Here is a 12,527-nt window from a genome sequence, read left to right as displayed (position 1 = left end):
GATCTTACACAAGGAGACTCATCATATATACAAGAAAGGAAGGTAGGTAGATACCTGAAGTGGGTATCTACTCAGACCAATCCAAAACATCTGTGTAAGGCGCGTCGCGCGCGGACACCCCGTTGATGATCAGCTGCTTCGACTCGGTGTTGAAGCAGTTGTCGGTCACGGTCTTGCTGCAGACGGGGAACTGCTTCTTGTCGGACATGCGGCAGAACATGCCCGAGGCGGTGTTGACGAAGTCCGGGCCGGCCGAGGTGTCGCTCTCGCACAGGCCGTCGGCCGTGTGCTTGTCGCTGTTGCTGATGACGAGCCGGTTCGCGTGCGGGTCCGCCGCCGCCGTCGCGTTGCTTGCTTGCCGCGGGTACAGCGTGCCGCCGCGCCGGAACTTAGCGGACTCGGCGTGCTTGGCGGGGCCGTAGGCCGTGATCGGCTCGCGCGCCTCGAGGTCCCGCGGGTTGGTGATGGGCCAGGCGGTGATGCCGCGCGGGTCCGGATCCGTCGCGTAGTTGTAGTACTTGAAGGCCGGCTGCTGGCTGCAGAAGTAGTTGATCTTGTCCGTCTGCTCCGTCGGGTCCGAGGGCAGGCTGTCGCCGGACTTGACGTAGAACTCGGGCCAGTGCAGCTGGAAGCCCGTCTGCGGCTGGTCGTTGTTGGCGTCGATCCACATGCAGTCGGGCGTCACGCCCGTGCTGCCGATGTACACGTGCGAGTAGTACCACGAGGCGCCGCACTGGCGGCCCCAGTCGCCGACCCACGAGTACTTGTCCTGGCTGGGCAGCGTGATGGTGGCGTACGCGATGCAGATCGCGTTCTTGTTGGCCGAGAAGAGGGTGTAGGTCGGCTGCTGCGTGCTGTCGCCCTCGTGGGCGATGGTGATGTCGGCGAAGCCGCCGTCCTGGATCCCGCCGGGGTCCTTGGTGAGGCCGAGGTACTCGCCGGCCTCGTTGAAGAGGCGGACGTCGGGTAGGTCGCCTCCGGCGTTGTCGAGGCCGCCGTTGGTGTCGAGGCCGACGGTGATTCGGACGACGGAGTCGACGGATTTGGGTTCGGGGAAGTTGTCCATGGCAAACTGGATGATCCCGAGAGCACCGGAGATCAAGCCGATCGCTTCGATGACTGCTGCTCCTGACATCTTTGCTATCGAGTTAACGAGTGTTGATGTTCGAATGTTTCTGAACGAAGCGAGTGAGTTTTGAGTGAATGTAAATTGCCTAAGCAGTAAAGAGTGTAGATAGTAAGATATCTGGAAGCGTGAGGTAGATTGTACTAGTCTCGATGCCGCTGGAGATAGAACATTTCTCGACATCGGACGGACATCTTGAGGGTATTTATAATTCAAGAATCATCTCTGAATCTATCGTATAGTCCAGGAGCCTTTCCTACTTCCAAATCATCGTAGTATTGTATCGTATCATTTTTGTTGAGTATAGGTGAACTTTTTTCGTGGCTTAGACTTGAGCGAGATGAAGTTGTAATGCCAAGTCCAGTCAAAGCAGTCTCATTGTCGATCTCGAGACGTCATTAGCATTAGCCTTAGTAACAGTTAGGTCTTGGTACCTTGGAAGAGGGTTTATGCGTTCCTGAGGCTCTAGGAGAAGGATCGTTGGTGTGACATTTTGCTAACCCCTTTTGGCTACCCCAGTACTCCTGAGTCCGTGTTCGAGATAATCAGCTCACCACGTGCTTTTATGTAGTGGATTATAGCGTATAGCTGAGTATTATAGTGTATGCAAGATTTTCTGAAGTATGAAGCTGTCTAGTGAAGGCCTAATGAAGGCCAAGAGAGCGAAGGATTCTGGAGAAAGCGTGGGTATCGTGGATATGCCACTTAGTATAAACGTTCGATTTTGGCTTGGCTCTCCTTTATGCAACTTGTGTTGAACTTCATGTTCGACTTGGCAAATCCTTGGCGGAACTCTTGTTCGAGAAGAAATCTTTCTCTCTTTCACGTTTCAGCCTTATACCTAGCCATGTCCTGGTCTGTCAACCCTGATGGATGGGGCTCCTGCTGAAGCTTCAGCTCCTGGGTATCCCTGTCAAAGTCGGTATGTTCCGCAGTATAAGCTCTTGGCATCCGTTCGCACGGCATCACATTGACCACAACGACTGCCGGCCCATTTATGCGTTACCATTTAATTCCCATTTAGGAAGGCAATCTGGTAAAAAGGTACCGAATCTACAAATAGCCCTGCTGAACTTTTGCGTGACAGGCACTTGCATGATCTGCATAGTCGCCTTAACAAGGGTCCGTGCCAAGTTCCCGCCCTACCCCTGACTTTGTTTCCCTATAACGAAGACTTCGTATTACTTCGGTTTCTTGTCGTAGTTATATGCGGAGTGATGATCGTGGGGTGATGCCAACATATCTCGTCTGCCGTCGCCAATACAGTGAGCCGGAATCGTCAGAGTCCCAAGAGGTATCTCAGTTCACGAAGAGATGAATCGATCACTCAGTCAGCCTGCCAGTCAGCCAGCCAAGGAAACGATAGTTTTGCTCGTCAAAACCGAAAGAATGTCCAAGATACCTGATCTCATCAACCTCTCCCCTCTTCCAATTCCCCTTCCTCCTTTTCGTCACCCATTGCATCCATCTTTGCCCTCTTTTTCCTATCTACGTACTCCCTCACCATTCGATCTACCACAGTCGCTATGCGCAAGCACGTTACCATCATCCTGCTGGCCCTCGCTGCCACCGCGCGAGTCCTAGCCCAAGACCTCAACCGGACGATTGTCGGGTGCGTGGAGCTCGAGTGTCCGGCCAGCAGCCAGGACACCGCGAACGACAATTGCACGATCGCAGACACCGGGTCGTTCCCATATGTCGGGCTAACTCCCGTATCTTCCAATTCCTCATCCTCTCTTGCCGGCCTATCCTGGGTCAAAGGCGTCAACGTCACCGACTCTGCTTCTGTATCACCTTCCTCTAACTCTTCACGCACCTTTCACAGCTCGTTCTACCTAGGAACACCGTCGACTCAGTCGTTGGACACGTCGACGGGCGCTTGCGCGGTGTTCCTGCGCGGGGCGGAGTCGTGGGATATGTCGTTTGGCGCAAACGCGAACGCGACGGACGAGACGGCGCAGGGGACGTGCGCCGACGCCATGGGTGCTTCTTGCGTGGACGCGCTAGTCGCGCGGGCGAAGACGCAGGTCTCGGATTACTACAGTGGGAGCGGCGAGGCGCCGTCGAGCCAGAGTGCGTGCGAGAGGCTGCGGCAGGACTTGCTGAATAGCACTTTAGACGCGTGTGTCTCGGTTTCCAAGGGGTCTTGGACTAACTTCACTGCTGTCGGTAAGTTCCCTTTGGAGCTGAAGCTGTGTGCTTGAGAGAGTAGAGGCGTATAGATAGCTGACTTTAAGGGGCGCCGCTTAGCTCTGACTGGGGATGATGCGCCGGAGCCTATTTCGCAACAGGAGAACTCGTCGGCGACTTGCTGGCCAGTTACTCCGAAGGAGGACAGCCTCACGCTCGTTGCCGAGTTCACTGAAGCAGTATGTATACTTCCCCTGCTTGTTCTTAGTCGTTTTCGTACTTGCCAAAATATCACCCAGTTTAGCTGACAATATGAATAGGGGAGTGACCTAGTCGCAGATGCGGAAGAGGCATTCTGGGCTATTACACCCATTCTCACTGTAGTTTTCTCGGTAGGAAATGGAACTACTGAAAATGCCATCGATGCCTCCCTGTCTTGTGTCAAGGCGATGGGACCTGCAAGAGCGTCCCTCGACACCATCAACAACGGCACCGATGACCAAGACAATGGAGCCACTACTCTGTCATCTTCACATGCTTTCGCTGCTACTGCTTCGTGCATGGTAGCAACTTTTCTTTTTGCTTTGTATATGATGTGATGAATGCTATGGAGCTATGGTTATGAGTTATGAAGGGTAGGCATTGACAGATTGTACCATTCCTTTTGAGGTGCAAATTGGGATACCTAGGTAAGTAACAACTTGAGATAAAAGAGGCGCGAGATACCGGTTTTTGCAAGGTAAGAGGGAAAGGGGGCTTACGGAGACGACCAATATATTCAATGTATATAGAGATTATTAGATTTTCGAGACCCCAAGGACGTACCGGTACTATGTTCTTGCTTCATCAATCCACGAGTGCGCATCCTGAAGATACTTGTGAGCCCTCAAGTCACCAGACCTCGCATGTCCTTCAAAATTCTCAGCCCTCGAGCAACGCCCGCAAAGGCGGCCGATCTCCCCGCTAGCTTTCTCGTCTACGACTTCTTGGAACGTCTGCGTCTTCAGGTACTTGCCAACCCACAGCCCGCCGGTATACCGCGCTGCTTTGCGCGTGGGCAACACGTGGTTCGTTCCGATGCACTACTCGGTGATCAGTTTCGTTTCCTCTCGGATCAATGGCAGGAATACGTACCTTGTCACCGTACGAAACACATGTCTTCTCGCCAAGAAATAGAGAGCCGTAGTTCCTCATCTTCTCCAAAGCCTCTCTTGGTTTCTCGGTCAAGATCTGCACGTGCTCGCTCGAATAGGCGTCCGCAAGCTCGTACGCCTCGTCTAGGTTATCCACTACGACCACCTCGCCATAGTCTCGCCACGAAGCGCCGGCGAGTTCCGCGGTCGGCATATTCACCAGGATCTGCTCGGCGAACTTGATAGTCTGTCGGCCCACCTCCTCTGAAGTAGTGATTAGTATGGGTGGAGAATCTGGTCCGTGTTCGGCCTGAGAAAGCAAATCAGTCGCGATGGTGAAGGGGTCTGCGTGCTCATCGGCGACTATGAGAACTTCTGTCGGCCCAGCGAGCAGGTCGATCCCAATTTCACCAAATAGTTGTCGCTTGGCTTCGGCGACGAATGGGTTTCCCGGCCCAGCTATGAAATCAACTTTCTTAATAGATTCCGTTCCCAGCGCCATGGCAGCAATGGCCTGTGTTCCCCCAAGCAAGAATATCTCATCGGCACCAGCGAAGTGCGCTGCCGCAACGGTGGCATTGGGGACCTGTCCAGCAATAGGTGGCGTGCAAGCAATGACATGTTTGACGCCGGCAACCTTTGCCGTCAAAATCGTCATGTGGGCAGACGCGAGTAGAGGGTAACGACCTCCCGGGATGTAAGCGCCTGCTGTCGAGATAGGGTTGTTTCTCTGTCCAAGGAATACACCAGGCCGGATCTCGATTTCAAAATCGCTGATACTTGCTCGCTGTGCCTCAGCAAACGTCCGCACATTTTGCTGTGCCTCCTTTATATCTGCTATTGTCTGTGCGGGAACTCTCGATATGCATTCTTGTATCTGGCTCTCCGTCAACTTGAAAGACGGTGGTGACCATTTATCAAACTTCTCTGAATACGATCTCACGGCCTTGTCGCCATTAGCCCTGATATCATCAATAACACCCTTCACAATATCTGCCACTTTTTGATTTGTTGCAGTGTTTGCCACTAGGCCAGCCGTCTTAATATGTCGAGCTACCATTTTGTTCTTGGTTCAATGTGAGGCCTGTGCGGTTGTGTTGAGGGCAAAATCATCCACATTCAGTGGCTTCTATTAAAACCCAGTGCAACATGGAATCTAATGGCGGATAAGTTACATAAACTATACAATAACATTACCTCGGATGTCTTTGTATCTGCGTGGGGATTTGTCGATGCGGAGAGAAAAGGAGTGGGGATGAGGGAATCAACCGACGAATGAGGCATGGAAGGTTCCTCTTATTTCTCACGTTGTATTCGGCACAGGAGCTATTCAAGCGCTCGGTTTGACAGAGCACCGCCTAGGTATGTATACATGGGCCCTATTTCATATTAGCTCGAAGATCTTCACCCCCAGTAATACTCCATTTTAGACGATGAAGAACTGCATGTTAGTGTTATACGCATTTACTACCAAAGGTAGGGAATGGATTCTATAATGAATAAAGCCGAAACTTATGCTGCACACACCGAGTTCCTCAATAATATTCAACCTACGTGGAAGCGGAATGAATCCTTCGAGTTCCCCTTCTTAACCGCCTACCCAATGCGTCGAGAGTTATCCACGGCGGAAAACTGGCCGAATATTCTGGTGCTGATATTCTAATCCTTGGGCTATTGCTATTGGCGTCAACGATGCTGATCCTCTGTCTCAAACGCCAGGATGCACCGAGACTGATTGGTACAGCGCGACGCGGATTCATAAGGCGTCTCAGAAGCTCGATAGCACGCCGCTTATAAACTAAGTCTCTCGATTCCCACCTTACGCCATGTCGTTCAATTGCATCTAACGCGGCAATGGCGAAATCGATGTGCTCTATTGTGAGGCTGTTTGCCGAAGGACACAAACTGACATCCAAGATCCAAATAGGGAGTGAATGTGTATATCGAGCTGCAAAAATCCGAATTATGTCTGTGGAACTGGATGTTAACAATAGCGATAGGAACCTTGCTTTTGGCAACTGGCACATCTCGGCCATGAATTGAACTTTCTGAGCCATGGTCAATGATTGCAGAGTGTGTGGGTTGAACAGAATGTCCGCCACACCTTCTGTTTTGTGCAGAAGCTTGTGTTCAGTCATATCCATATAAAGTGGGAGGTGTTTTCGCACAACACTGATATCAGCTCCATATTCCACTAAGAGTTTGACATAGGTTCTTCTCTGGTCGTGATTCTTGAACTTTATTGCTTCAAGCAGCGGACATTGGATTGACGTTCCCGTACCAACAATAATATTGGGATTTGTACCGCCTTCAAGAAGTCGCCTGAGTACCTCAGGCCCTTTCCGACGTGTAACAGCCCAGTAGACCGCATTTGTGCTGTCTATGAACGGCTCCTTAAAAGGGACGCCCTTGTCGAGTAGAACCATCACCATGTCACTTACGTCCCGCTGGGATTTCAGGAGGCAATAGAGAAAATGATAGCTTTCCAGGATAAATTCGTGCGAATCGGCCTTGAGGATCAGGTGTAAACTCCTCATATCGGGTGAACGAAGCATGATTTCAAATAAATCCCATATATCTAGTGTACTGAGTGGCCTATCACATTTTGAAAATAGTAAGTTGCTAGCATCAAAGTTCCGGTGTAAAAGACTTGCTTCTAAAGCAGAATGAGTCCGATGAAAGTTGAAGCTGGTGCGGTTTACACGAATCATGGGGTCTGCTCCATGGCTCAGAAGAAGTTGAATTATTTTGAGCAGCTCCTCGTGTTGATGTTGTCCGAAGGCGGTGGAACATAAGAAGTGTAGAGGCGACACGCCATGATTAGTGACGGCATTCACTCTAGCTCCGTGCTCGAGAAGCTTCGCAATGACTTCCGGCCTCATCGAAACGCAAGCTGCGTGCAGAGCTGTAAATCCGCTTTCATCTTTGGCATTGAGGTTTGCGCCAAGGGGTATGAGCAGATTTAGGGCCCATATACTACCGTTGCGAGCTGCGACCATGATAGGTGTGGTACTTTTATCATTTGGGTCCTCGGCTTCGATATCAGCCCCATTATTAATATGAAGCTGCAATAAAGGCAGGCTCTTTCTTGCAAACAACGAGTCTCTGTTGTTTATCTTTTGGCGAGCTCCCAAACGGCGCCAATCCGGTATTTGACCCCATGGCTCTTGGAGATAGACGTGAATGAGTGGCGTAAAAAAGCCGTGTCTTCTCCAGGCTATTTGAATGTCAATAGCGGATGACATGAGACCGCATCCCTACCGACACTATAGTTAGATCAGGCACGTTATTGAACGGTCTTTGAAAGTGCTGAATAAGATGAAGAAGCATCTTATTAGGAATCATCCCCATCAAAGTGCAGGAATTACTGAAAAAAACGAGCACTTACTTTAGTAAAGCATGTATGCAAACCCGAGGACTTTTCATCTGGCTGTTCGGGAACAGCGAATTCTTTGGCGATTAACCATTCCTGACAGAGTTTGTACAATTTCTCAGTACCTGGGGCAGCCTTAGTCGGAGGAAAATCCTGAAATGGACTGTCCAATAAGCGATGCTCTATCGAAGAAGCAGCACGGAGTCGTGTGATATTCCTAGTTTGACTATACTCTGCCGGTAGTCGCGGAGTTAGGTACATGGGTGCCTCAGAATCAATGATTAACTGTGCCGTGCGTAAATGCATCTCCGACAATGCGATATGCAATGCTGAGCAAGGCAAATGCTTCGCTGGATATTTCTCGAGTAGAGGATGGTGGGAAAAGCATATCGTAGATTCGCACCGACAGATACCACAGGAAAGGAGGCCGACGTTCGCTCCTCGTTCAATCAGCAACCTAACCACCTCATGACGTCCCATGTATGCTGCTATATGCAATGGAGTCGAACACCATACATGCTATGAATAAGGGACCGACCAAAAAAGCCAAACCATCTTGTTGAAGATCCGGGCAACTCGGGATTGGCGTCTGAGATTAAGTCCTTTGTCGGCATGGTCATGCGCGTTTGGATTTATACGATCCTTCTCGATAGTCCGCAGATTTATAGGGCCTTCTAGGTAGAAATTTGGATTAAGTCCATAGTCCAGGAGTTGCTTTACTACCTTAATATTCCCGGAAAACGCGGCCATGAAAATTGCGTAGCGCCAGAAGACTGAGGGAACTCGGCGGAAGAATCCGCGGTGCTCCATGACAATTGCATTATGACGGCGGTTTGTTGCGGAGAACGCAGCAAGTTCCGGCACGCGGAGATACTCTGCAATGAGAAGAATAAGTTCAGTTGGAAGCGTGTTGAGTGACGCCATCGTGCACTATTAATACATGGTTCTAAGAGAGTACCTGGTGTAGTTAAGTACAAGAATAGATGCCGGAAAGAAACGATATGAGATAAAAAGGCCATGGTGCCAAAGTTCTACGTAGATATCTGATATAATTGAAATGGTAAGTACGATACGCGAGGCGAACCTACTATTCTTTGAAAGAGCACAACAATAACTGGAAGAACAAGCAGCGACAGTTCAGGTACGGGGTCACGCGACAGCTACTTCACGAATTTAAATACGATTATATAATCATCGGACTTAAGTTTTAACCTAGCCACTGAGGCTCATGAGTTGTGCGCCTGACGCCTGACCGATGTAAGATTTAATTAGACGCTAATACACTTTAGTACTAGTTCAGCCTTCGGAGCCTTGCATGTGCCGATTTTCTAATCGCATATCATCAATCCTCCGAGCTCTTTCAACTTCTTCACCTCCAACATTTGCCATCGTCCCATCGCGGGATACTTGATCTCCCCAACCCTCTTCTCGCCAACTAGTCCTGGGCACGATGCTGCCCTCATCGATGCGGCGGGTCGTCTCTGCTGCTCCTCAATCATCACTTTTATCTACCTTCGCCCCTGCGAGCACGAGAATACCGGCCGCCTTCAACCTTTGCTGCAAAAGTACGGGTCAGCAGCGGAGGCGGTATTCCTCCTCCAAGCCATCGAGCCCTAATGACTCCCCCAAAGACCCCAAGGATATCTCCAATAACCAAGTAACGGCTACACCGTCTCAGTCGTCTAAGAAGGGCAGGGAAAAGCAAAAGCGCAAGGCCAACGAATGGCCGGACGGCAAGCCAAAACTTCCCAGCGTCCCTAGCACGCAACACCTGCCACAGGAAGGTACGTGAAGACTGAAAATATTATTAATTGGTAGCGCATCTATTCATATACTGACTTTTCGAACAGCCCTGGCCTTGTCGACCTTTTTCTCTCTACATCGGCCGATGTCAACAACCAATAGCCTTCCTAAAGCGATTACTCAAGATGCATTTGCACAAATATTTGCTTCCCAGGGGAAAAATAGCAAGTATAACGATGTTATGACTACAATATCCAGGACCGTCGACGAGCTTGAACAGCCCATGCAAAACCTGACTCTGGAGAATCAGCAAGGTGGCGAGAACATGACGGATGCCAACGGCGAGCCGATGCACAAGATCGATCTCAAGCACCCCGACGGCACCGAATCGAGCGTCTACGTCCAGCTCAACTCCATGTCCGGCCAGTTCTTGCCTTTCCGGCCCCCTCCGCTGCCTCAAGCCGAGAACGCCGCCGAACCCGAGGTCGATGCCAAACTCGAAAAGATGATGGAGTGCATCCCGCAAACCCGCGTTTACAAGGCCATGTTTACGCTCGAAGAGTCGACGGATGAGAACGGCCAGCTCCGGATCGTAGCGCACAGCCCCGAGTTAGTCGAGGAGGCCCCTGCGCCGCGTACGTTCCTTGAGCGTATGGCCATGCGCCAGATCCGATGGCGCGAGGAGTCGCGCGGCGAGAGCCCCGATATGCTTGCCATCAGTGTGCGAAGGCAACGGAAGCTGAAGATGAAGAAGAAGAAGTACAAGAAGTTGATGAAGCGAACGCGAAACGTCCGACGGAAGCTGGATCGGGTTTAAGGCAAGTGCTGGCTCCCCTGTACATAAGAGCGTATCTATCTCATCGCCCACATCGCCGTACGCTCTAGTATGGTGCAATAAGTGGGCTGGCATAATGCGGTGTAGAGGTCAGGTCGGATTGTTTCGAGTCGTTTCTTTACGGTCACGGATTTCTTACTCTTACACTACCTAGATCATAGCATACCTATTTGACTTTCTCGAAGCATTTCTATAGGTGTGCTACGGCGACGTCAAATACAATCTCAATTTTAGAAATTTAGGATACGAGCTACCTACTGGGTTGGTATCTCGACACGTATATGATTGATAACGTGACATACAGAGTTACTGTGTTACTGGATTCTCGACCATCAGTTCAATCAATGAGAAGGCAACCTCGGCTGCAGCGAGAACTGTCGTCTCTCCCGCGTTATCGTAGACCGGCGCCACCTCTACAACATCTCCGCCAATTACATTGAGGCCATTTAACCCGTCAAGGATCGTGAGAAGTTCCCTCGACGACCAACCGCCGGGTTCGGCCGTTCCCGTCGCTTGTTTACGCCAGCTAGCGTCAGCAAATCTTGGTCCTATGATCTTACTCCAGAGGCGGCTATCAAGGGAACAAAACTTACCTGGTGCAAACGCCGGATCGAGAACGTCGATGTCCACGCTAATGTACACTTTCGAGTCCCCAACTCGTTCTTTGATCTGAGAAATAATTCCCGCGGTGCCGAACTTGTCCACATCACGAGCTTTTATAGTTGCGAAGCCGCAGCGCACGTCGTTTCTCATGTCGCCCTTCCTGCGCAAAAGAGGAGCCCGGATTCCGGCATGGATCGAGCTTGGACGGATGAGCCCCTAGTAATTCTATCAGCACCAGTAACCATTCCATCACAATGCAGGTCAAAACTTACCTCCTCATGTGCGATATGAAGGAAAGTTCCATGATTCAAGCCCCTGTTTGAGATAAAATTATTAGTCCTATAATTAAGGCTCAAAACCGCGATGGCCCGCAACTTACGCATAATCCGAGATTCCACCTCCTATTACCGCAGGATCCCAAGTACCTCACAAGGCGTCAGCTCAGGCTCTTTTAAGGGTATGGTAATACTAACCGATATGGCTATCGAAGTGAATGACGGAAACTGGCCCCCAATGGTTGTATGTCGATCTCAGCGCCGATAGAGTCGTGGTATGATCACCACCCAGCGTTAAAATCCTTGGATGAGCCGAATACGTCTCATTAGAAGCTGTCCTTCCTGAGATAACCTGGGATACTTAGTCAGCTTCTCATTCTCAACTGGCATATCCTAAGATAGCAGTTGAGCCTGACCGTGTGGGCTTTGTCCAGCTGCGCCAGAGCAACATTGTTATCCAACCAAGTTAGCGGCACGTCGCCACAATCCACGACCTTTGCCCACGACTTAAGAGGATTTCTCCCTAGAATTCCATCAGATATAGGTTCTTAACCAATTACTACCACGAATTGAAGCTTACCGGTATATACGCTCCAAGAAAAGTCAGCCGCTTTTCTCTGACTTCCGATCCTGATTCCCCTCGGACCATAGCGAGCCCCAGGTCTAGCGGTAACTCCCTATTCGAAATGAGCCACAAATCCCACCCAGGACGTACCCACATAGCGCACATATACTAACAGTATCGAAAGGCGCGCCTAAAATCGCGATGTCATACTTATTCCCCTCGGCTTCCTTATCTGATAGACAATTAAGATAGGGTAGATTCGCATATGTCACCAAGCCATTGAATTGGCTTCCCGCCACGATGTCGATGTTCCCGTTTGCTCCGAAAGAAGACGACTTCAGACCAGGCCATTTTTCGGGAAATTTGAACGCCTCTCTGCATACTGCATTGTGTATTCCTGAAGGGATTAATTTCGGATCAGGTACGAAGACAGGCTTTTGAGGGGATTCCCGTGCATCGACGACAGTTACACCAAATATAAACAGTGAATTCCAAAGATGCATGATGTTCGATTTCAAGGAACCACGATGAGTTTTATATTGAGTTACAATACATTATAAAAAGGAAATGACATCCCGAGGTCCTACCAATCTTTATATACCTACATCTGATATAACTAGGTTGATGATCGGAGCGATACGACTTACCTCAAAGGTGGACTTGCATATGCATGTACAAGGGTTATCTTATAGAAGATTTCCATACGGATGTGATGCTTAAGTAAATAACTAATCGAATAGGGGA

The 12,527-nt window shown here is 50.1% G+C and overlaps 6 protein-coding genes across 6 annotated transcripts; 2 read left to right on the top strand and 4 right to left on the bottom strand.

Annotated features, from left to right (window-relative positions):
* Positions 1-67: 67 nt before the first annotated feature.
* Positions 68-1,135, bottom strand: F4807DRAFT_460886 (uncharacterized protein; the record flags this gene model as incomplete). Its single annotated transcript, XM_048001593.1, has 1 exon — positions 68-1,135. One exon carries the CDS (start codon positions 1,133-1,135, stop codon positions 68-70), a length of 1,068 nt encoding a protein of 355 aa, XP_047853713.1.
* A 1,020-nt stretch (positions 1,136-2,155) lies between these two features.
* Positions 2,156-4,037, top strand: F4807DRAFT_99815 (uncharacterized protein). Its single transcript, XM_048003763.1, has 3 exons — positions 2,156-3,295; positions 3,377-3,495; positions 3,577-4,037. Exons 1-3 carry the CDS (start codon positions 2,653-2,655, stop codon positions 3,853-3,855), a joined length of 1,041 nt encoding a protein of 346 aa, XP_047853712.1. The 5' UTR covers positions 2,156-2,652; the 3' UTR covers positions 3,856-4,037.
* Positions 3,971-5,748, bottom strand: F4807DRAFT_99780 (histidinol dehydrogenase). Its single transcript, XM_048003761.1, has 2 exons — positions 4,391-5,748; positions 3,971-4,338 (listed from the first exon to the last, which is right to left on the bottom strand). The coding sequence occupies exons 1-2, from the start codon at positions 5,447-5,449 to the stop codon at positions 4,087-4,089; spliced, it is 1,311 nt and encodes a 436-aa protein (XP_047853711.1). The 5' UTR covers positions 5,450-5,748; the 3' UTR covers positions 3,971-4,086.
* Positions 5,695-8,361, bottom strand: F4807DRAFT_99795 (ankyrin repeat-containing domain protein). Its single transcript, XM_048003762.1, has 2 exons — positions 7,778-8,361; positions 5,695-7,646 (listed from the first exon to the last, which is right to left on the bottom strand). Exons 1-2 carry the CDS (start codon positions 8,240-8,242, stop codon positions 5,940-5,942), a joined length of 2,172 nt encoding a protein of 723 aa, XP_047853710.1. The 5' UTR covers positions 8,243-8,361; the 3' UTR covers positions 5,695-5,939.
* A 755-nt stretch (positions 8,362-9,116) lies between these two features.
* Positions 9,117-10,591, top strand: F4807DRAFT_427506 (uncharacterized protein). The gene is made up of 2 exons (XM_047998170.1): positions 9,117-9,546; positions 9,613-10,591. Exons 1-2 carry the CDS (start codon positions 9,213-9,215, stop codon positions 10,320-10,322), a joined length of 1,044 nt encoding a protein of 347 aa, XP_047853709.1. The 5' UTR covers positions 9,117-9,212; the 3' UTR covers positions 10,323-10,591.
* Positions 10,592-12,525, bottom strand: F4807DRAFT_427502 (arginase). The gene is made up of 8 exons (XM_047998169.1): positions 11,957-12,525; positions 11,799-11,895; positions 11,635-11,741; positions 11,417-11,570; positions 11,323-11,368; positions 11,216-11,258; positions 10,934-11,159; positions 10,592-10,852 (listed from the first exon to the last, which is right to left on the bottom strand). Exons 1-8 carry the CDS (start codon positions 12,284-12,286, stop codon positions 10,647-10,649), a joined length of 1,209 nt encoding a protein of 402 aa, XP_047853708.1. The 5' UTR covers positions 12,287-12,525; the 3' UTR covers positions 10,592-10,646.
* Positions 12,526-12,527: the final 2 nt, after the last annotated feature.

This window comes from Annulohypoxylon truncatum (genome assembly GCF_022578515.1).
Source record: "Annulohypoxylon truncatum strain CBS 140777 unplaced genomic scaffold F4807scaffold_18, whole genome shotgun sequence".
Lineage (NCBI taxonomy): Eukaryota > Fungi > Ascomycota > Sordariomycetes > Xylariales > Hypoxylaceae > Annulohypoxylon > Annulohypoxylon truncatum.
The sequence above is the reverse complement of the archived record's forward strand: the minus strand, read 5'-3'. Positions and strand labels throughout refer to the sequence as shown.

Coding starts and splice junctions, on each gene's coding strand:
- F4807DRAFT_99795 (XM_048003762.1), bottom strand. CDS start 8,242: ATGGGACGTCATGAGGTGGTTAGGTTGCTGATTGAACGAGGAGCGAAC. Junction 7,647..7,777: donor TGCATACATGCTTTACTAAA/GTAAGTGCTCGT, acceptor TAGTGTCGGTAG/GGATGCGGTCTCATGTCATC.
- F4807DRAFT_427506 (XM_047998170.1), top strand. CDS start 9,213: ATGCTGCCCTCATCGATGCGGCGGGTCGTCTCTGCTGCTCCTCAATCA. Junction 9,547..9,612: donor GCAACACCTGCCACAGGAAG/GTACGTGAAGAC, acceptor CTTTTCGAACAG/CCCTGGCCTTGTCGACCTTT.
- F4807DRAFT_427502 (XM_047998169.1), bottom strand. CDS start 12,286: ATGCATCTTTGGAATTCACTGTTTATATTTGGTGTAACTGTCGTCGAT. Junction 11,742..11,798: donor TTCTTGGAGCGTATATACCG/GTAAGCTTCAAT, acceptor ATGGAATTCTAG/GGAGAAATCCTCTTAAGTCG. Junction 10,853..10,933: donor CGATCCGGCGTTTGCACCAG/GTAAGTTTTGTT, acceptor GGCGTAAACAAG/CGACGGGAACGGCCGAACCC.
- F4807DRAFT_99815 (XM_048003763.1), top strand. CDS start 2,653: ATGCGCAAGCACGTTACCATCATCCTGCTGGCCCTCGCTGCCACCGCG. Junction 3,296..3,376: donor GACTAACTTCACTGCTGTCG/GTAAGTTCCCTT, acceptor GGCGCCGCTTAG/CTCTGACTGGGGATGATGCG. Junction 3,496..3,576: donor TTGCCGAGTTCACTGAAGCA/GTATGTATACTT, acceptor CAATATGAATAG/GGGAGTGACCTAGTCGCAGA.
- F4807DRAFT_99780 (XM_048003761.1), bottom strand. CDS start 5,449: ATGGTAGCTCGACATATTAAGACGGCTGGCCTAGTGGCAAACACTGCA. Junction 4,339..4,390: donor GTGTTTCGTACGGTGACAAG/GTACGTATTCCT, acceptor ATCACCGAGTAG/TGCATCGGAACGAACCACGT.